At 39.3% G+C, this 23,975-nt stretch overlaps 2 protein-coding genes across 4 annotated transcripts in view; both read left to right on the top strand.

Annotated features, from left to right (window-relative positions):
* Nucleotides 1-23,975, top strand: part of LOC124258140 — a 99,407-nt gene that overhangs the window by 14,264 nt on the left and 61,168 nt on the right. The gene's annotated exons all lie outside the window — the stretch shown is intronic.
* On the top strand, nucleotides 1,675-22,153 carry LOC124258171. Of its 3 annotated transcripts, none has more exons than XM_046692244.1 (9): nucleotides 1,675-1,790; nucleotides 2,301-2,487; nucleotides 6,472-6,599; nucleotides 7,742-7,871; nucleotides 8,196-8,296; nucleotides 8,906-9,089; nucleotides 20,784-20,923; nucleotides 21,160-21,244; nucleotides 21,937-22,153. In XM_046692244.1, exons 1-9 carry the CDS (start codon nucleotides 1,748-1,750, stop codon nucleotides 22,079-22,081), a joined length of 1,143 nt encoding a protein of 380 aa, XP_046548200.1. In that variant the 5' UTR covers nucleotides 1,675-1,747; the 3' UTR covers nucleotides 22,082-22,153. The 3 variants fall into 3 exon arrangements, with proteins under 3 accessions (XP_046548200.1, XP_046548192.1, XP_046548185.1); XM_046692236.1 differs by lacking the exons at nucleotides 20,784-20,923; nucleotides 21,160-21,244 and adding exons at nucleotides 9,870-10,009; nucleotides 10,302-10,386; XM_046692229.1 differs by lacking the exons at nucleotides 20,784-20,923; nucleotides 21,160-21,244; nucleotides 21,937-22,153 and adding exons at nucleotides 9,870-10,009; nucleotides 10,302-10,386; nucleotides 12,056-12,276.

Here is a 23,975-nt window from a genome sequence, read left to right as displayed (position 1 = left end):
TAGAAACAAGAGTCTGTCCACATGTGCAGATTTAATGATGTCTGTGGAAAAGACCCTCTCAGAGGGCACAGGGCGAGGCTGAATCGGAGAATGTGTAACGTGGTTCCAAAACACTCAACATGTTCCTAAACCAATCATTTTGGACAACACTGGCTGGTCGCAAATCTTTCACAATAAGTTCAAGATTGGCTGCCGAAATGTCTCTTGCTCGTTTTAAAGACGGAAGTAGAGTAGTGTTGTCATTTATCACTGTCAGGGTTGTTTGTCTCTTAGGCCTACCCTTGGTTGGGGCAAGCGCATCAAGACCGTGCCTCCGACGCACATGATCAGTCAAATTTGTTGTATTTCCACAATACTTCAATATCAGCTTACACTTCCAACATGCAACTCGCTTCTTGTCCACTTTATCTGTTTTTACCCAAAGTGTTCCCATACAGCTGCAGCTGTATTGTTTACAATTTGAAATTTCGCAAAATCCCCGCTGTTCGCGTGAGCTGCCATTTTGGTAAGGGAGGGTGTGTGTGTGTGTGTGTGTGTGTGTGTGTGCATGTGCGTTTGTGCGTGTGCGTGTGCGTGTGTGTGTGAACTATCACTGCAAAATGCTGTCGCTTACAGCAAATAGAGATTAATCTGAATCGGGGATAGGACTGTAGGACAGAACATGTTTTCAAGTACCGTTATTTATAAAACAAATTAAAGCGATAGTATTGATAGTTGATGCAACTATCAATGTATTGGATCGTCATTTCATACACCTATCGATAAAGTATTATCTGGGGGCTCACAATCGCAATCAATCGATAGTTCGATGCATCGTTACACCCCCAGTATCGGACATCATTTCTTTTCGCTGATGCATGAAGTGAACCTACATGTGTGGATGCCAGGTAATGGGAATGCATTACGCACCAAATTTAGAGCATTTGTTTCAAATTACACAAATGATGGAACATCATAACGTTTGACCCGGACCTCATTCACCTGTATATATCGTCTTTGGAAAAACAACTGTTAACAACGTCAAAACCGTGGAAATATAGCATTTACTTGTGACTAGACCATCTAGAAATGTGTAAATTCGGACAACTCCACTGGGACGATGGCGTCCAGCTAACGTTGATGTAATCGAGATTACTGAAGCTGAACCTCTCTGTGGTGTTCATACCTTAATGTTAAGAAGGTAGGACACTGTTGCGTATCCGTGTAACAAGTTATCGATGAAACTGTATGCTGTTCAATACCACTTAATCTCCCGACAGGCAGTTGGTAGTGTTGACTGAAACACTGATTGCAATTACACAAGGGCAATTTAGGCAAGCTGCATATAGTTATAATTGTCTATTAAACTAATTAGCCCGAGTCAAGTCAGACTTAACACTGGGCTTTACTTACAGCAATATGTGTGCTTAAAATACTTCTGATTTATGAATCAGGCAAGGCTTACCGACTTAAGATATGTGCGTGCGTGCTTGCGCGCGTGCGTGTGTGTATGTGTGATGGAAATATATTCAAAGATAAGTCAACATAGAGCCAGAATAGGTAATCTAAAAACTGCTATCCGCATATATCATAAAAAAATTATTTTAACACTATTTAGCTTTGCCGTTATCTGTTATGATTTTGTGTAATCAGCCAGATGTTACATTCTGCACAGATAACAATGTGGGAGTGTATCAAGCCCAGTATATAATTCAGCACTGTAATTACGCAGAGGAACGTGAATCTTTGCCAAGAAACGGTTGGAACGATGGGACTCTTGTATCTGTTCGCGTTGTTTTCTTTGATTTCAGGTAAGTGCTGCCGTCACTTATATATCCGTCTCTTGAAATGTAAAATTCATCTGACTTGGGTTCATCAACTATCCCGAATCTAACTTTTCCATATGCAACCTACCGAGTACTAGGGCTACTTCTACGGAAGTTTGTGGGCGAGTTTGAAAAAAACATATTTCCCATCTAGGGTTATACAGCAAAAGTGGAATCCAAATAAACATTATGTTTGCATTGATGGTGTGTATTGCAAACATTAAGCCATATACACTCACTCACTCACCCACTCACTCACTCACTCACTCACTCAGTTGATGATGTCTCCACGACTTCCGGTGCAATGAGAAACTGTGATTCCAATTTGCAGATCGCTCAAAAACTAATATACCTTTTTCAATCTGTGAAAGTATTTTTTTTAAAAAGTAAGCCTACTTTTCGGTTATAAACGAAGACAAATTATAGGACTTCATCATAATACATACCAGTACATCAGTAAATACGTCTTTAGATAACTCTTTGAAATTATTCCAGGTAATGATGGGACGTTGGATATGACCGCTCTCTCACAGCAAGTCAACTGTACTGATCCACAGTCTATACTCGTATCTGGACAGAAGTGTCTTGATGAGTACAATATCCCTCTCAAATTGCCTTCCATTGCCAACTTTTCCGTTTTGCCTAAACTGATAACCCCGGCATATTTAGCCGATATATGCAGGTTAGTATGGACTTTACTTACATTAGTACTTTTCCAGATAAAATAGATAAACGATGAAAACAATTGTAACGATGACTTGATTGCAGCAAGTGCTTTCCAATGGACAGTATTCCACTTCTATCGGTATCACAAGACTGACCTTTTCAGTCTGCTGACTGCTGTTTTTCATGCAAACCACCGCATCCAACAATGCATAGACAGATGTTTACCTTTTAGAATTTTCGAATCGAGAACTTAGTCAAAGCAAGGTGTAGTCTGGAACAATGATTGTGTTGTCTCTGGAATTCCGCATCATCAAATATACTGAACATCATTGGAAACGCACCACCTGTAAATTTTGAAATATGGTAATAGGATTGTTTTGAGAGTGAAAATGAACGTTGGAAATGTTGATAATAACACAAAAGACATTGTTACAAGAGTGTGTTTTTGTAATTTGTAATTACATTGGTTAGGTGATAATAATTATGAGGCACAATGTTTAAAGTTTGAGTTTTGGTTGTGGGTTACATTTTGAGTCATATATGTTCAGTGGCAACAGTATTTTTGCGGCACGCCTTTATGATAGCTCTCCAGAATTACCTCCCTTGACCGGATGTTTATGTGTTGACATCGTCATGTCGTATGTTCAACACGTTTCGAAAAAGATCTAAGTGGTTAATGATACAGCCATGCTTTGCTGGAAAGTTCGAGAATCTGTGTCAGTATATATAAAGGCTGGCTGTTGTGTTGTGCGACACGCAAGGACTGACACACGGACAAACACACGGAATTACACGGGACTTTCGATATCACTGGAGTTGCCCATCGTTGTTTGCCTCGGCTTCGTCCTTGGTCACATCGCCATCGTCTGACCCTGACACTTCGTGCCTGACTCCTTTCATTTGTAAACAAGCTCCATTTATAAAAATCTGATCTCACTGTGATTACCAAGACTCTGGTGAGTTAATATTTTATATATGTGACCCATAACTTTAGATTTGTGACTCAATTGCATTGTATTAGAAATCTGTATTGTGATTCATTTGGGATATAAACGTACTATGTTTGGAAATTAGATGAATATTAGACCAAATTGATAGTCTCAAAATTAATCATTTGAAACCTCATGCTACGCGTTCAGCCTCAAATGAAATTTAGAGACTATCAATTCGGTCTAACATTCATCTAATTTCCAAAAACAGTATGGTTATCTCCATTCTACCATAACCGATTGAACATCGAACTTCTGCGGAAGACACAGCGTAATCCGGCATGGGACGAGAGGCGAATTGAACTCGTCTGTGAAGGGAGTAGTGGGTGCCGATCGTACTTTTGTTAACATTGCAACATAAAAAATATTCTGTCCAAAGAAAACAAACTACTGTTTATTCAATGCAATAATGTAACACATAAGGGCTGGGTTTTTATAATCATAACTCCACACGACCGAAACCAGCCTATTGTTTTGTGTGCCGTGTTACTGTACCCCCCCTGACCACACTATAATGGAATCGTCTGACCTACTTATTTTCTTGGAAGTAGACATTTACGCAACAGTTTGAAATGGTGGACGAGCCAGTGTTTACATTTTACGAAAGGTTGAAATTCGAAGTGACAGTGGAAAATAGTTGACTGACTTTCGAACCTGGCCCCTGCAGAATCCAAGAATACATCCTTTTCTGATCGACCTATGACCTGTAACTCATCAAAGACTGTTAATTTTTATGACCGGCGAGTGTTGATCATGATTTCACGTACGTGCCTCCACCCACGCATGCAACGAAAGAGTGACAGTGCTGCTTTGTGTACATGCGACTAACTTGGGATTCCTTGGAACATTGTTTTCATCATTTGGGACTGGATTGTGGCCAAGCTTTTCAAAGTGTACGAACATAGCAGTGACAGCCTCGAGTGGAATTCTCGTGGTTAAATTTTTGACATTTTGAACGATGCAACGGGACATGATGGAGTATGAGTGGCCTAAATTTTGTGTTTCACCTGACCGTTATCTTGCAATTTTTTTTTCTCATTCTAATAGGAAACAAATATACCATTTACCAGGTAGGTAAATGTTTTCGAATGTTTTGCCGCACAAATAGTGATAGATAGGGATGTATTTTTACAAGGTTTTCCTGATTTATATGTTAGATATTGTTTGTTTATGTTTGGGGCTGTGTATTGTAATTGAGTTTGAATATTTATATAATAAAAGGTACTAATTATGATAGTGAGGTTCCCTAACAATTGTGGAGGAGAAATCGTATAATTGTATTTTTCGAGTTTTAATAAATGTTTCATCAGCATTTCCATCACGTCTGTTGTGTTGATATTAGTCATGTTGGTGGCCAAGCTGAAGTAGTGCGGCAGTGTTGTATACGTGCGCAGTAAGGCGCCGTGAAATCGAATTCGAGCATTTCACGTATCCATGGTAGAATGTAGCTTGCTCATTGTTTGCTCATTATATTATTGAACATTTTAGACTTGTCTGTGTTATATTTTGCTGGTTCAAAGGGGATTCTTAAACCTTTTGTCACGGCAAATATTTAACCGTAACAACATCATGGAACACATCACATGACAACAACAAAATTCATGCACAACACACACGAAAAACACAAATTGCATGCATAAAACATACTGATTAGGGGTATAAATGACCGTCGGCAAAAAATCATTCTCATTTTAGCTGTACAAGTAAAGTTTATTTTGCAATGCCATGATTGTCACCAGAGGAACGAGAACGGGCGTTGGGCATGTTGCAAGTTGGCACATCAAGCAGGATTATTGCCAGACGATTTGGATGCCGTCATTCCACCATCATAAGACTTGCCAACAGGTACCAACAAACAGGAACCACCAGGGATCGCCAACGTCCTGGCCAGGCACGCGTTACCACCCCTCGCCAAGATCGAGACATTGTTCGGCGCCATATTCGGGATCGTACGTTGCCGGCTGCCAGAACCGCCAACGCTGTCCAAGATCGACGTGGTTTGATCAGTGCTTCCACCGGCCGACGCCGTCTCCGTGCGGCAGGATTACGGTGTCGACGCCCTTATGTTGGACACATCCTGACTGATAGACATCGCCGTGAACGCCAACGATGGGCATCGTTTGTGGTTGTTACGACGTTGGCATGGTGTTGTGTTCTTCGACGAGTCACGTTTTCACTTGCGAAATGCTGACGGGCGTCTACGGGTATGGCGTCGACGGGGAGAACGTATCCATCAGGACTGTGTTGTGCAAACAGATCGGTGGGGTGGAGGCAGCATTATGATGTGAGGAGGGATCAGTTATCATCACAATGCCGCTCTGGTAGTTTGTCGTGGCAGAGTGAATGCCCTTTACTACCGTGACACCATTCTTCAGAACAACGTCGTTCCCCTTCTTTAACCAACATCAAGATCTGCACACATTCCAGCAGGACAATGCTCGAGCGCACACTGCACGTGTTGCAACACAGTTTCTGGTAAACAACAACATTCCTCTACATCCATGGCCTGCATTGTCACCAGATTTGTCTCCCATTGATCTCTTGTGGGATTACATCAGCCAACGCCTCTCACGTCGCCCACAGATCAACAACCTTGGGGAACTTGAGAATGCCTGGCAACAAGAATGCCTCAAAACATTATTCAGAGACTTATCAGTTCAATGAGGAGACGTTACACAGCTTGTGTTGCTGCTAACGGTGGTCATACACGTTACTGACTTTCCAATTTGACTCCCTCTTTCTTTCATGGTCAGCTGAATTAAAACTTCACTGTTTTGCTGCATAGGTTCTTGTTTCTTTTTTTTTTTACCAATCATTGGTCTACAAAAGTATGTAAAATTTACACCGATTGCTCATTTATGCTCTTAGAAATCCCATCTAATACAGGTGGTGCGTTTTCAATGATGTTCAGTATAGATAAGGTTGTAGCAAAACAGTACATGCACGATACCTGTACATAGTGTTCATATTGTCCATGGTACAGCATTGCTAGTTAACAAAACCTGTTCCAGGAATGTTGATGCTTACGAGAAGACGCAAGTGTGTACGGAAACTATACTAGCTAAATGTAACACCAGTACGCCTCTAACACGAGCGGACTATAAGAAAATACAAGAATATGTCTGCGCCAACTTGGACAGTGAGTACAGAGTATATATTTATGTACCTCTTTGATTCTCAAATGATTTTTCCGCATGCTTAATCGGGTTTCATTTAAAAACTGTTGATGTAAGACTTCCTAATTCATATATGGTACGTTTTTCGTAATTTGAACATTCAAAATAAGAAAACTAAATAGATGTAGATGTTATATAATGTTAATATAATGCGATATCTCGGAACTTTACTTAAAATATACTTTCAAAGCCATTTCTTATTATGCATGTGTACATAATGTTTCCTAAGTAAGATTCAGGTGCCATGCTTGCTTACATCTTTGACAAAATGCCCTGAACCTTTGAAGATAATAACGTCTCGTCACAAATGCCCCACTGTTATATAAATGACGTTTGTTGTGTGGGATATTGGTGTTTGGCGTGGATATATCTTTGACAAATACAATGACTCTGGAATCAGGTACAAAAGATGACTGCAAATGAATTCGGGATTTTAAGGACACGACAAGGATGAAAGTAATCTTGCAATGGTATTGTCATCATATGTATATTGCTTTGCTATGTCAAAACTAGTGATGTTGTCAAGACAAATCTTAAGCCACAAAGGATACATTCAATCCCCCCAAATGACAGTGTTTCTATTTTTTTTCAAAGTATGTCTGCAAAAGATGTGAGCAGTTTGTTTTAGCTGTATAGCCTGTAGAGCTAGATTTGAAATCAGAATCAGTTATCAATATAGGATAGGTTTCGTTATTTGTTTTTTTCCACGGAAAAACTACAGTACAGAAACTATGTCACCGCGTAATTTTTTGAAAAATATTCATATTCATTGATGAAACGCGACAAGTCAACCTTCGTTAACTGGATAAAAAAGTTTGATTCCATTTGGTTTTGTGTTATCAAATCACTCCCTGCTGCAGCTAAATCGACATATTTGTGATGGACACTAGCAGTACTTGTAGATATGAGGTTTCAAGATATTACTTCAATAGTAAATACCTGTCTATTTGGTGTCTGCCTTAGATGCTCAGATAAATGATACGTTTGCCAGTTGTACAAAAGTCACCGAAGGAATACATTTCTGGTACTATTATTGTAACCCTTGGTTTGTGCATTCACTTGCACCGATATTCTGTATTCAAACATTACGTCTTTGTTCCTGAAGAATTCAACATAACCTGCATGTTCGAAATGGTGTCTAAAATTGGGGACTGCAGCTCTACCTACAACTACTTGACTACCAGCGATTTTAATAAACTCAACTTTGCAGAGTTTAACCACAAGGCAACTTGCATGTGAGTATTCCTGATTTAAAATCTTTTGAACTCGTGTGCGTGCGTAGATGTGTCTCATGACGACCGATGTCTTTAAAGGGTTCGGTCTTGAAAATCGTCTCTGCAATTCACATCAACCATATAATGATGGTTGTTGGGTCGTTTTAATCATTTTCCCCAAAGAAACTTATATGATATTTAGAATGGCATGCTAAAATCTATGAACACGTTCTTAAGATATTACCTTTCCCAAATATTCCTGGCTTGAGAAATATGAATTTTTTTTCTTCACCATCAACATATAACAAAAGTTATAAAAACTGAGCATGTCCGTATTAATGTCAGGACAGAAAAGATGTCATCGATCTGTGTCCGGAAGTACCTGCCAGCTTGTGGCCAGGTCGCACTCCACATCTTCAATGCATACCAGCCAAACAACACAGAATGTACGTCTGTTTCTTTTGGCTTGTCACAACATGTGTGATTAATAGCAGTCTATGTAGTGGTGTTTCAAGGGTTTTTGCCTACTTTACTTTAAGTCTGTTTTATATTGTAAAATAATTAAACAGGTGAATGCAGGAACAGGTACACAATGTCACGACCTTCAGCCACAACCTGACACTATCCACAGTCATACTCATAAGGTTTGCTACCGTCAGAACATTATACATGCAAACATTTATCAAAACTTCAAGTCATTATCTTTTAAGTTATGTTTGGTTTGAAAACATGCTACTTATGTATTGCATTAGCTTTATTTCGTTATCGTGTTACACCAAAAATATTCTATAATGCCCGTTAAGATCAGCAACCCACACCTGTCACAGGAACCGACAATAAATGTAAATAGATCTATAGGTATGTACCACAGTATTCCAGTCTTCATGTTCCTACGACTTTAACATTCATTTGATGTTGACTTTCGTTAGGCCTACCACCCAACAGCCTAGACACAACCACCGATAAGGAATGTAAATAAATCCATAGGCATGCACCATTGTATTCCAAACTTCATGTTCCTACGACTTTAACACTCATGTGTTGACTTTCGTTAGGCCTAACACCCAACAGCTTCGACACACCCACCGTGGACTGTTCCACCACTGACAACATCCGAAGTAGCTACCATCAATGCTTTATCTACAACGGGATACCGTTCCAATTCCCGGAAAACCTAACCAGTGAAGACACTAGCCAGCACATTATGCGCGCTATTACAATGGATGACAATATGTGCAGGTATATATTATTTAATTATTTTTTTTTAGTAATCCCATACTGTCTCCCTGTGATCCTGTTGTAACAAGTGACTATGTTCCATACAAACAGAGAACGTCAGGTATTAAAAGAACTGGAAATTGCAAATGTGCAATATATATAATGGAAGTCACAAGAAGTATCGATGTTTTGTGACAATACATGGTATTGCAAGGTTGTCTGTCTGGCGTCTTTAGACAGTTTCATCATTATCCACTACACCTTCATGATATTGCTTCAGTCACCACAGTCACTGTGCCATGAATGTGGATCATTGTTAGACAGCTGGCAAAGGAAGCGAATTTCCAAATGTGTACAGAAATGTAGCTGAACATAGATAATAAAGTCTCCAAAACATGTTATTAATCTTTCCTAAAGAGACAAACATATATAATATTATGTATCTTTTATCAACCAGTAACATGCTTTCATTTTCAATACCGGTATTCAATATTTCTCTGTGTGTATAACTGATGCAAGCATGCCAACAATTACAAAGGCTGTGTCACAGAATAAGCAAGTGAACGACCATGTTATGACACAACCAGCTATGAGTATTCTTACACTAGCTTCATGTGACTGATATCCAATGATTTTCGAAAAGTGCACATAGAATGAAACACAAACTGCAAAATATTTCAAAAGAACTTATCTCAGAATGAGGGAAAGCGTGACTTAATAGCCAGTGCTACATACATAGAATATATATTTGTTACAGTATGAACACATTGTGACACAGATGTAACGTTTTATGTCGTACAGTAATCTGAAGGACTACCAACAGGCAGTGAACTGTACTCTGCAGGTACAGAAGCAATGCAGTGATGACGCGATGAAGCCCACGGTGGCCGACTCCAAGACAGTGCAGGACGGCTTGGCCAAACTCTGTGGTCATATCGGGGGTGAGTAGTTCAGCATGAGTTCGTTGTCTCCACGTGTATGTCTTTTTAAGGGGAGCAATGATACGCAAAATATAAAAACAACAACCATACGACTAATTCCACGTGTGCAGAGGTTAAACCGGTGGCGATATATGAAATATGTATATGGGATGCATGTCCAAGTTAGTTTAAACGACCAGGTTTAGAAGTAAAAACGAAAACTACTGACGTTTATATTTTGTATTCTAATTAGTTTAATGGTTTTGCATTTAGGCTGATACAATGAATCATTCTTATGGTTTTCTGTTATTAGATTTCGACACCAAGTGCGTTCAAAATACACCCAAAGGAACCTGCCGCAGTAGACGCCCCGCTTTGGATCCCAAACATCTGTGCGCGTAAGTCGATTGTTTCTGTACAAGAAGGTCGGGAATATTTACGGGTGTTGCTTTTTGTGAAATTGATGGTGTATTGAGGTTGATAACAGGTAAATAAGTTACTAACATACACATGAGAATCTGCATAGAATGTACAAGACACCACCTTTTTAACAATCAAGTAAAGGGCGGACTTGATATTCCGAAAGGATATCACAGGATGATGGAGGGAAACCTGATCATGCTCAAATGAGAAATTGTCCCACGGTGGCACCCGTCACAAAAACGCGCAAAGCTATGCCAAGTGCCAACCCGGTGTCCTTTAGATATTCCAAACATTTCTCATTTTTAAAAGCCTAAATGAGACAGTGTATATTCTAACCACGAGGGGCGGTGGGGAAGCCTGGTGGTTAAAGCGTTCGCTTGTCACACCGAAGACCCACGTTCGATTCCCCACACGAGTACAATGTGTGAAGCCCATTTCTGTGAAGCCCGTGATATTGCTGGATTATTGCTAAAAGCGGCGTAAAACTAAACTCACTCGCTTACTATAACCACGAGGAAACAATATTTGAGCCTTTTGGAAATGTGTGTGCAGAGGAGATAGCCCACCGCCTGCGAAACGTGTTCTAATGGTTGAGCAGGATGTGCGTCTTCTTATCTGATCTTCTGGTGTCATCTCTGATTCTATATAATCATTTCAAATCAGTTTTACTTTTGCCTTGTGAGCTGTGGAATATGCCTGTACTCAAGACAGACTGGTTATTGTCTGAAGATGGATTCCCCAAACATTTAATTATTTCAAGAGTTTTCATGAAAATACTTTAATATATACTATTCCAAAAAAGACACGCATGCCCAGAAATCTGTTGCGAAAATGTTGTATTTTCAAACATGTATAACTCGTCCACAAATAGACTTAAAGAAATGAATTTTTACATCAGTTTAGAAGAAGGTAATGTCCATACAACCAAATGGATAAGTTTAGATAACGAAGACGCTGATTGCGATGGTGACCACGTAGCATGGTCCCGATGTCGGGTCTCCTGGCTCTCAGTTCAATCTCTCTCAGCCTGTTCCCTACAGTTTGACCGGATAACCTTCGAAGTCCAGGCACTCTGGTTGCTGTGCTCTCACACGTGGCCGTACGATCGAGCAAATGTAGCTACCAGTTGTACCGATCTTGGGCTGCAGTGGTGACTCGAGGTCTGCCTGTACGGGGACGGTCATTTGTTATACCTGTTTGGTTGTAACGAGCTGCAAGCAGTGACATCGTACTCAGACGAACATTCAGACGCCTGGCAACAGAAAATTGGTAATCTCCAGCGTGCAGTCTTTCAATGGCTATGTTCCATGTCGCAGCGTCAAGATTTGGCTTAGTGGTCTGACCTGGATACTCCTTCAAAACGGATGCCGATTTCCAAAAGTAATCTGGATTTTTATAGCCATACAGTGCAGGCTCTTTGCTGCACAATTTCAACTGAAAGGTGATTTCTGTTGCGTTCTGGCGATGCCTTTTTAATTCTTGTAAGAAATCTCATCAAAATCAACATTTTCAAGAAAAGGGGACTTTTCACTTGTTCATTTGTGTAAAATCATGTTATCAACACTTTTGTTACATATTTTGACGATTGTTTGAACACAATAGGTAATTAATAGATTTTGAAAAATACAAAACGCTTATTTTCAGCGCCGCTAGTGCCACCCAGAACTGTCTGGTGTCAGCGGTGAGCAGCTGCAGCAAGACGACCGTCAGCATGTTCAAGGACGCCCTACTTAGCCAATCCCCGTCTATGTGTCTAAAACAGGCCACTGGGTCACCATTGATTGGCTAATCTACATCGTCACACAATCGCGATTGTATTGCTGTTGATAGACAATATATACATTCAAGTAAACACATGAAATGTACGTCAGGTTTTTATTTCATTCTTTGTGGAATATGTTTATCTGACAGTGAATATAGAAAGAGATGGAGGCGACAAAACCCTTTCCACATTGATAAGAAATCTCTGCCAAAAGCAGAGTCGATTGTACAATGTAGCTGTATGATGTTGGCAGAGTATGTGCTTATGAAAAGTTACTCTATGTTTATCTGACAGTGTATATAGAAGTATGATATTTTCCAACAGAAGTGAGCCTACATGTGAGAATTGCCTGTTGCGACTCTTTCGATCCACTTGACGCCAAGTTTCAGTAATTGTAATGAATTACACACCAAATTTAGAGCATTTGTTTCAAATGACACAAATGATGGAACATCACAAGGTTTTGATCCGGACCTCATTCACCTGTAAATATCGCCTTTCAAAAAACAACTGTGAACAACGTCAACGCCGTGGAAATATAGTATTTACTTGTGATTACATGTATAGCTAAAATAGATAGAATTGTCATTAAAACGCCCGCATGTTATCAGAAATGAGCGGGTCACTGTAACTTGATAATGCCCCCAAATTGGTTGACGACGGGCCATTATCATGCCCGTTGTTAGGTGACGTCATAAGGAGCGTAGCTCTTGATGTTCAATCACCTACGGCTCGTTTGAACTTGGGTTCAATATTGACGATATTTCTGACTCATTATGCACTTTTTTTGCCGGTGCCAACCTTAACAACCGTACCCTAAATTACAACATACAACCTTGAAAACATCGACTGGAACTCTAACGTTCTTGAGCCTTGGAAAAAAAGGCGGCTGGTAGTGTGGGCAAAGGTCAGTGTCGAATGTCGTCAATAGTGAGGTCATCTGTTTTGTTCTATGACGTTTCCATAGGTGTGTCAGTGGCCACCGTCGTTTGTTTTTAGCAGTAAATGCTTCAAAGCTGATAGCATTGTTTGTTTTTGATTTATTAAATATTCTATCGAATTTTAGCTATAATAACGGTAACACTATTTTTCAGGGCATCATGATTTTGAGAAGCCCTCGGTCTTTTCAACTGCCCTCCTTTTGTCGAGCAGTTAATGAAAGACCTCGGGCTTCTGCAAATGATAATGCCCTGAAAAATAGCGTTACCCTTATACTAGATATTCTGGAAATGTGTAAGTTCGGACAAGTCCACCGGGTCGTAGGCGTCAAGCTAACGTTGATGTAATCAAGTTTACTCAGACTGAACCTCACTGTGGTGTTCGTACAGGGGCGTAGCTACCATTATAAAATAAAGCCCGGGCTTACACATGACTGTTGCTAAAAGGTTGGGCAAGCCCTCAATACTATCTAAATATAAATGGTATATATATATTTAGCTTGACCTTCCTGCATGTCCATAAGACGGTATACTGTGTGACACGTATATACAATATAATAAAACACTTTATCCATATTATGCAATCTGCAAATGTCGATATGATTAAGAATGTTTCTTTATTCTTATATAATGTACAAATTAGAATGAAGAGCAGAACATTTTTATAAATCATTGTGTACCATCCGTGTGATGTGTGATCACGCATTTGACTGTCTGTCCGTATATACAATATCAACATACTTACTGTTTCAAAGGTTTCAGCTTGCATTGTCTGACGCTTGTCACTTTTTTTTTTTTTACTACACACAGTCTGTAAAGATACATTCACATCACAACATGATATGATTGGAATATTATTTTATTTTATGAGACTAATTACACCTCGTGTCCCATAGGCCTACTGGCCAGGTGGTATATATTTTAATCTGTCCTGTTTGTATGTCTATATGTATGTATGCGTGATACGCAAATACAATATTTACTTACTTACATACTTACATAAACCTTTGCAACCTATCGGGCTTACACGAAAAAACTGGCTTGCTACGCGCCTGCCTAGTGTTCAGAAGATGGGACACTGTGAAGGAAAAACGTCTAGCTCAGCTCTCTTTGTTGCTTCTGTTGCCGGTGTTTAGGAAAACAGGAATATCTGAGACTGTTGGAATCGAGAAAGGACATCTCCGAGCAGACACTTTCTGACAAGGTTTTCACAGCCAAACAAACTTCTCTCGATCCTGAGTTAGACCACTTAGTGTTATGTTCTTCCTGGTGAAAAGCAATGTTTTTATACGTTTGTATAAAAAAACATATAACTATCAGAGATCATGCGTTACCGTGATTAGGTAATTTGTCTCATTTTCTTACTTACTTTCCAAAACCCAGTGATAACATGCGCATCCATGAAACAAGTTATCAATGAAACGCTGTTCAATACCACTTAAGCTCCTGACAGGGCTCCTGAGGGCAGTTGGTCGTATTGGGGTTTGACTGAAACACAACACTTACTTGATTGCAATTATACAAAGGACGATAAGGAAAGCTGCATACAGTCGTGATTGGCTATTAATTTGATTAGCCCGGATCAAGTCAGACTGAATACCAGGCTTCACTTACAGACTCAGACTCAGGACTCAGGATTTTATTCTCCTAAATCATACAAAATGATATGTATGTATGTATGTATGTATGTGTGTGTGTGTGTGTGTGTGTGTGTGTGTGTGTGTGTGTGTGTGTGTGTGTGTGTGTGTGTGTGTGTGTGTGTGTGTGTGTGTGTGTGTGTGTGTGTGTGTGTGTGTGTGTGTGTGTGTGTGTGTGTGTGTGTGTGTGTGTGTGTGTGTGTGTGTATGTATGTATGTATGTATGCAAACACTTGTGTCTTGAGATTTGATTTGAATGCAGGGAGAGTGTAAGTGCATGTGACTACCACCTGGGTCGAGAGCGGAACAGTCTTATTATTTGAAGTGAATGTTAAACAAAGGTCAGACTGAAATTTTAATATGTTTTCGTATGTTAATGTGAAAAAGCATTCAAATAAATAATTACTGTCCATTTATTATTAAAAGGAACAGCCAACTTCTTGCTTTCAATGTGATGCCATAAATGACATAAGACGTACTGTATTTTTGATAATTATTTACTTTTATTTTGCCTCATTCCAGAAATTAGTAACATTGATCGGGCATAGCTTACCGACTGAAGATGGTCTGTTATTCTTCATATCTGTATCGATATCTTATATGTGTGTGCGTGCGTGTGTATGCATGTATGATGGTGGATGCATCCGACACAAATCCATTCAACAACATACAGCACGGGTCAAAATGGGTAATCTGGGAATTTCCATCCGAGTGTTCTATAAAGAATATTTTCAAGAATATTTCGCAATACCGTTATCCTTTTTTTGTTTCGAGTGATCAGCCAGGTGTTACAACCTACATAGATACCAATGTGGGAGTGTGTCAAGTCTAGTATATAATTTTATGAACACTTTAGCATGCAGAGGAACATGTATGTCAGAAACGGTTGGAATCATGGGGCTCTTGTACCTGTTCGCGTTGTTTTCTTTGGTTTCAGGTCAGTATTTTTACGTGCTGCCGTATGTTGCTGAACTATCCGCCTCTTGAAATGGAAAACGGGCTTGCGGGATGTTCGTTCCAAACACTCATCTGACATGGGTTCATCAGTTCTCCCGAATTTTAACTATTGTCAATATTCTCAACCTACTTGGTATTAGGGGTACTGGAATTTGTGGGCGGGTTGGAATTTTGATTGCGTATGAATGAATGATTCATGAAACACGGAACTGTTCACATTTGGAAGCATTTTTAAAATAAAATATATTTCCCAGTTGGCGTTACTGGAAACTTGAACCCAACTAAGCATTATGTTTGTCTTGATGGTGTCCGCCGCAAATAGTTGCCAATTGCTGATGAGCCATTACGCAATAACCACTCACTCACTCACTTGATGTTGTCTCCACAACATCCGGCGCAATTACGAAGTGTGAATCCTGTTTGCAAATCTGTCGAACTAATATATCTATTCATTCTGTAAGAGGTTATCGTTTAATGTAAGCCTATGTTTCAGTGATAAACGAAGACAAATGATCCTGGCTGGACGGACTGTTTTAAATAATTTTGTGAAGAGCCCATTGAACTTAAGCTTCATCATAAGATATACCAGTACATCAGTTAATACGTGTTTAGTGATCTCATTGAATTCCAGGTAATGACGGGACGTTGGATGTGACCGCTCTCTCACAGCAAGTCAACTGCACTGATCCACAGTCTATGCTCGTAGCCTCACAGAAGTGTCTTGATGCGTACAATGTCCCCTTCAAAATGCCTTCCTTAGACGAACTTGCGAACTCGTCAAATCCTTCGTATTTATCACATCTAATAACCCCGGCATTTTTAGCTGATATGTGTAGGTTAGTATGGACCTGACCTACATTACTTCTTATAAACATCACAACAATATATTCTTATCCTACCATTGACTGTTACGGTGGCAAGAGTTTGATAGCGATAAAGAAGATAAAACGATAAATGTAATATTTGAAATACTACTAATGGTAACGATGACTTGAGTGCAGTGAGGGCTTCGGAATCGATGACATTCCACTTCTTTTTGTATCACAAGGCTGACTTCTTACTGACTGATCCATGCATATCACTGCACCTCAAACTGTGTAGTTACCTTCTCATGATATCAGTCAGTGAACAGTAGGTCCCAGACTCAATTATATTAAGACCCCTTGATACAGCTCGACTTGTTCCAAATCTCACCAAAATGTAATCTCAGTTCTCTCTGGCGCTTGGCAACAAACTGAGGACATTCCGAAAGTTCTATTTCTTACGTTTTAGAATTTCGAATCGAGAACTGGCATGGGAATCAGTTTGGAACTAATGCGGTTTTACTCCAAAAGGTGTTTTTGATTGGCTAATGTCGACTTCTTATAGCTAGTTAGTCCTGTCTTTTGTCAATCACTGTTGACGAAAGGTCGCTGTAACCCTAAATGTGATGACCTGAGATCATTGTTGAGCGGTAGCAAGAAGTGAGATGTGATATTAAATTTGTAATATTGCTTTGTGTTAAAAAGTAGTATTGGGAAGTTATCCTCTTCGACCAACTGCATGGTTGTGTTGGGCCTATGTTTCTGGAATTTTGCATGAATTCTCTTATCATATAGAGTATTTCTTAGCGGTGTGGCAAAACAGTAACTATATGATACTTGTGCATAGTGTTCATATGATCAGTTGTACAGCACTGTCATTTAAAAAACCTTGTTCCAGGAATCTTGACACTTACCAGAAAGCGCAAGTGTGTGTGCAAAACATACTCTCTAAATGTACCAAGGCCGTGGTGCTTGATTCAGAGATGATTAAGAAGATACAAGAATATGCCTGTGCCAACTTGGACAGTGAGTACAGAATATATAATTATGTATCACTTCGACAGATTTAATTCAAATATTTATTTGCGCATGCTTAATCGGGACCCGCCACCAAAAATATTCACTTTCATTTCCAACTGGAACAGAATATAAATATTTACACGAGGGATCATCACAGGTGTCACAAAGCATCAGGGAAGTAGGACAATCAAGTAGGCAAGTTTCATAGACCATGTACCAGGTGGAGTATGTAAAAATACTGTAAATCAAACTCCTTAGTGAATTATTTATGAAAAATATGGATTACTTTTTTCATAATTTGAACATTCAAAATTAGAAATTGTACTCACCTATTAGTAGCAACAAGAACAAAGAAACTCATGAATGTAGCATAACTAGAGATATGTCGATGTTTTATACTGTAAATATACGCATATATCTCAGAAAATATATATCTCTTTTATAGAAGCCACGGAACCCATATAGGATTCGTTTCAATGCCTTTTCAATAATCTTACGAACTCGAGAATGAAGTGTATGCTTTAGCACTTGTTTCAAGACTGGATATTCTTTTGCACTGACGTTTTCTATTTATGGATCACTGTCAAACATGACGACCACAGTGACCAGCTTAACGTGAATGTATCCTGTACCACCAGTGGAACAAACAAATGCAAGGGCATTTTAACAGTTTTTTCGCACGTAAAAATACAGGCTGATATCTTACGAGTCAAATAGCGGATATTCACCAAAACATGACTATTGCTTGACATGAAGAAAAGTTTATTGTAAATCATCTAGAGAAGAGGTTTCAAGACATAACTTCAAAACTAAATACATTTGGCTTCTGCTCAAATGGTACTTTTATCATTTTCATTATAGTCACCGACAGAATACATATCTGGCACTGTCATTGTAAACCTTGGCGGCCATGCTTTGCGTTTTAAGCAAATGTTGTAAATGGTTGGTGCTAACGGTAGGGCAGGACACTTTTACTCTTTTCGCGAACACCTGGTGTCATCACTGATTTTCAATGATCCATACATTTAGTTTTCACAGCTATTGTTCCCTTTAAACCAAACGGAATGAATTGATGTTCTGTATTTAACTCAACATTACGTTTTTGTTCCTGAAGAATTCAACATAACCTGCATGTTTGAAATGACGACCAAAATAGTGAATTGCAGCTTTACCGTAAGCTACTTGACAACCAGCGATTATATTAACCTCAGCTTTACAGAGTTTGAACACAAGACAACTTGTATGTGAGTATTCGTGTTATAAAATAACTATCCTTTCAATTATACACCTCGTGTGCGTGCGTACATGTATATCCTGACGACCGAAGTCTTTATGGAAATTCACAAAAAGGGTTCGGTGTTGAAAAGCATTACTGCAATTCACATTGCCATAGGCCCGACTAAATGATTGTTTGGTTGTTTGCATCCGTTCCCCCTTAGCAGTGTTATATGTTGTTTAGAATGGCATATCCACGAACCAGTTCTAAAGATATTAACCTTTCACAAATATTCCTGGCATAAGGAATACGACCATCGTATTCAGTAATGTCAAAATTTGTTATGACTTTTGCTTTTTTTCGGCCATCATCTACATGTAACCGAGTTAAAATACCTGAACATCAAATTGTAATCTTAATGTGAATAAAAGGTTGATTTCATACTTCATATTGCCTCTATTTGTGTGTATTATGTCAGGTCACAAAAGTTGTCACCAGTCTGTGCCCACAAGTACATGCAAGCCTGTGGTGAGGCCATGCGCCATATCTACGAAATGGCCAATCCAAACAACACAGAATGTACGTCAGTTTCTATTGGCTTGTTGCATCACGACTGGCAAACCTATTGGTACACATCTGATTAATAGCAGCCATATAAAGTTGATGTATTGGTGTTTCAAGGGTATTTCCCAACTTTACTGTACTTTACATTGTAAAATTTGTAAGCAGGAGAATGCAGTAACAGGTACACAATGTCACCACCTTCAGCCACAACCTGACACTAGAGTGCATGTCATACTCAGAGGTGTTCTATTGACAGGACATTATACAGGCACACATTTCTCATAACCTAAAATCAATATCTCTTCAGTTATGTTTGGTTGCAAAACATGTCATGTAGGGATTGGATTAGCTTTATTTCGTTATCGTTTTATACGAAACAATAACTTAAAATACCCGTTAATACTTGGGTTAGAACTGATTTTCAGTAACCCATACCTGTCACAAGAAGCGATAAGGAACGTAAATAAATCCAAAGGCATGCACCATTGTATTCCAAACGTCATGTTCCTACGACTTTAACATTCATGTGTTGACTTTCGTTAGGCCTAACACCCAACAGCTTCGACACACCAACCGTGGACTGTTCCACCACTGAAGACATTCGAAGTAGCTACCATCAATGCTTAATCTACAACAGGATACTGCTCCAATTCCCGGAAAACCTAACCAGTGAGGACACAAGCCAACACATTATGCACGCTATTACAATGGATGGCAACATGTGCAGGTATATACACTTTTAGTAATCCCTTATTATCTCCTGTAGTGACAAGTGACTGTGTTCCATATAAACATAGAATGTCATGTATTAAAAGAACTGGAAATTGCAAATGTGCAATCCAAGTAATCGACGTCAAAAGAAGTCTCGATGTTTTGTGACAATACATGGTATTGCAATGTTGTCTCTCTGGCGTCTTTAGACAGGTTCATCATTATCCACTACACCTTCATGATATTTCTTCAGTCACCACAGTCACTGTACCATGAATGTGGGACATTGTTAGCCAGCTGGTAAATGAAGCTAATTTCCAAATGTGTACAGAAATGTAGCGGAACATAGATAATGAAGTCCCAAAAACATGTTTATTGATTTTACCCAAAGAGACAAACATATATAATATTATATATCTTTTATCGACCAGTCACATGCTTTTATTTTCAATATTCAATATGTCTCTGTGTGTATAACTGATGGAAGAATTCCAACAATTTCAAAGGCTGTGTCACAAAATTACAAAGTATACGACCTTGTTATGACACAACCAGCTATGGGTATGTTTACACTAGCTGCATGTGACTGATTTTCGAAAAGTGCTCATTGAATGAAACATTACCTACAATGAAAATTATGTTAAAAGAGGTCCTGTCAAAATGAGGGAAAGCGTGACTTAATAGCCAGTGCTACATACATAGAATATACATTTGTCACAATATGAACACATTGTAGCACAGATATAACGTTTCATGTCGTACAGTAATCTGAAGGACTACCAGCAGGCAGTGAACTGTACTCTGCAGGTACAGAGGCAATGCAGTGATGACGCGATGAAGCCCACAGTAGCCGACTCCCAGACAGTGCAGGACGGCTTGGCCAAACTCTGTGGTCATATCGGAGGTGAGAAGTTCAGCATGAGTTCGTTGCCTACACGTGTATGTCTTTGTTGAGGAAGTACTGAGACGGAGGCGAGATATGAGATATGTATATGGGGTGCATGTCGTTGGTAGTTTAAACGATCAGATTTAGACCTAAAAAGGAAAACTACTAACGTCTATATTATGTATTCTAAGGCATTTTAGGCTTCTGCTTTTAGACTGATACAATGAATTATTCATAGTATATTCTCTTATTAGATTTCGACACCAAATGCGTTCAAAATGCACCAAAAGGAACATGTGGCAGTAGACGCCCCGCTCTGGATTCGAAACATCTGTGCGCGTAAGTCGATTCTTTGTGTTCCAAGACGGTCGAGGTATTTACGACTGTTGCTTTTTGTGAAATGGATGGTGTATTGAGGTTGATAACAGGTAAATCAGTTACATACACATGAGAAACTGTATAGAATGTACTAGACACCACCTTTTTCACAATCAAGTAAAGAGGGGACTTGATATTCCGAAAGGATATCACAGGATGATAGAAGGAAAGTTGATCAGGCTCAAATCAGAAAAAAGTCTCACTGTGGCACACCTCACAAACGCGTGCAAAGGCATGTCAAGTGTCCGCCTGTTGTTTTCTAAATATCCCTAACATATCTCATTTTTGAAAGCTTTACTGAGGCCGCGAATATTCTAACCACGTGGAAACAATATATGAGGCTTTGGGAAATGTTCGCGCAGAGAGATAGACCGCTACCGTGAAACGTGTTCTGGCATTGGCGCAAGATGTGCGTCTTCATCTCAGAACATCTGCTGTCATCTCTGATTCTATATAATCATTTCAAATCACTTTTACTTTTGCCTTATACGCCGTGGAATATGTCAGTACTCAAGACAGACTGGTTATTGTCTGAAGATGGATTCCCCAAGCGTTTATTGATTTCAAGAGTTTTCATGAAAATACTCTTATATATTATTGTCAGTCAGAATTACATGTTGTAGCTCTCTGTAATTCTGTATGCTTGTTTTCAGCGCCACTAGTGCCACCCAGAACTGTCTGGTGTCAGCCGTGAGCAGCTGCAGCAAGACGACCGTCAGCATGTTCAAGGTCGTCCTACTTAGCCAATCTCCGTCTATGTGTCTAAAACAGGCCACTGGGTCACCATTGATTGGCTAATCTACATCGTCACACAATCGCGATTGTATTGCTGTTGAGTGACAATAAATACATCCAAGTAAACACATGAAATGTATGTCAGGGTTGTGTTCCATTCTTTCCTGGTTTGTATAGGTATTTTAAAATGTAACTCTGGCAGTGTATTTAGAAAGAGATAGAAGCGACAAAACCCTTTCCACATTCATAAGAAATTTCTGCCAAAAGCAGAGTTCATTGTACAGTTGTGACTATATCATGAGCAGATACTTGTTCCAGCAGTATTACAGCTGTATGATGTTGTTTGTATGCAAATCGCGTCTGAACTAGACAATCCAGTGATAGTCACCGTGGGATACGATGACAGGGCATGTGTGTATGAATCACTATGAAATAGTGATGATACCTGGTGTTCGCGAAAGGGAGAGCCTATCCTTCCCCACAGGGTGGCACCCGTTATATACATATGCTAAGTCTGGATATTTGTTCACCTGAAATATTTCGGGAACGTATAGGGAATTGTATCGGATAGGGGTGACTATTGGGGTCTAAGGAACTATTGCGATCCCGATAGACTATTGCATGTTACTATTGCGATGTCGATAGACTTTTGCATGTTACTATTGCGATGTCGATAGACTTTTGCATGTTACTATTGCGATGTCGATAGACTATTGCATGTTACTATTGCGATGTCGATAGACTATTGCATGTTACTATTGCGATATCGATAGACTATTGCAAGCTACTATTGCGATAACTATGGCGATAGTTCAGACAAAATTCAAATTTCAGATATATTGTCATTTTCTACCAACTTCTTTTAAATTTCAGGTCAGTACCTGTCAAGCTGTCATGATGACTTCTTAGTGAACATGATTTAGTAGTAAAACAATTCGACAACAAGCTAACACATTCACACAGGATTTGATACTATTCATTACAAAACTGTGCTTTGCAGACTCTTTGATCCCCACAACTTTGTATTTAAAATAACATACAAATTAAACAATAAATAATGGCTTTGTGGCTCTTCACATTTATGACAAATGGTCACCATTCAGTTTCAGTAGAAAACAGTTACTGTGTGTAAAGGTTGAAAATAAAACAGTTCACGGGTAGATATTTTTTTTAGTTTTAACAACATAAAGATATGCACAGAACAGTCAACAGACACACTAGATTTAAAAAGGACAAAATCTTTTGTCACTATGAAAGTATCAAGTAATCTCACAAATACACCTTTCATCAGATAACTCGGTGACTCAAGTTGAAAGTTAACATAATTGGGAAATGGCAATATTTCACAATAACTCTCATTTTACTCAAATAGTGTGATGAAGGCACATAATAATTTGTCCAACTTTCCAATTCTTCTTTAGAAACAAGAGTCTGTCCACATGTGCAGATTTAATGATGTCTGTGGAAAAGACCCTCTCAGAGGGCACAGGGCAAGGCTGAATCGGAGAATGTGTAACGTGGTTCCAAAACACTCAACATGTTCCTAAACGAATCATTTTGGACAACACTGGCTGGTCGCAAATCTTTCACAATAAGTTCAAGAATGGCTGCCGAAATGTCTCTTGCTCCTTTTAAAGACGGAAGTAGAGTAGTGTTGTCATTTATCACTGTCAGGGTTGTTTGTCTCTTAGGCCTACCCTTGGTTGGGGCAAGCGCATCAAGACCGTGTCTCCGACGAACATGATCAGTCAAATTTGCTGTATTTCCACAATACTTCAATATCAGCTTACACTTCCAACATGCAACTCGCTTCTTGTCCACTTTATCTGTTTTTACCCAAAGTGTTCCCATACAGCTGCAGCTGTATTGTTTACAATTTGAAATTTCGCAAAATCCCCGCTGTCCGCGTGAGCTGCCATTTTGGTAAGGGGAGGGGTGTGTGTGTGTTTTGTTGTTG

This window comes from Haliotis rubra, unplaced genomic scaffold, assembly GCF_003918875.1.
Source record: "Haliotis rubra isolate DU_JTF1 unplaced genomic scaffold, ASM391887v1 Scf1170, whole genome shotgun sequence".
In the NCBI taxonomy this organism is placed as follows: Eukaryota; Metazoa; Mollusca; class Gastropoda; order Lepetellida; family Haliotidae; genus Haliotis; species Haliotis rubra.
This window is presented reverse-complemented; position numbering and strand designations above follow the sequence as displayed.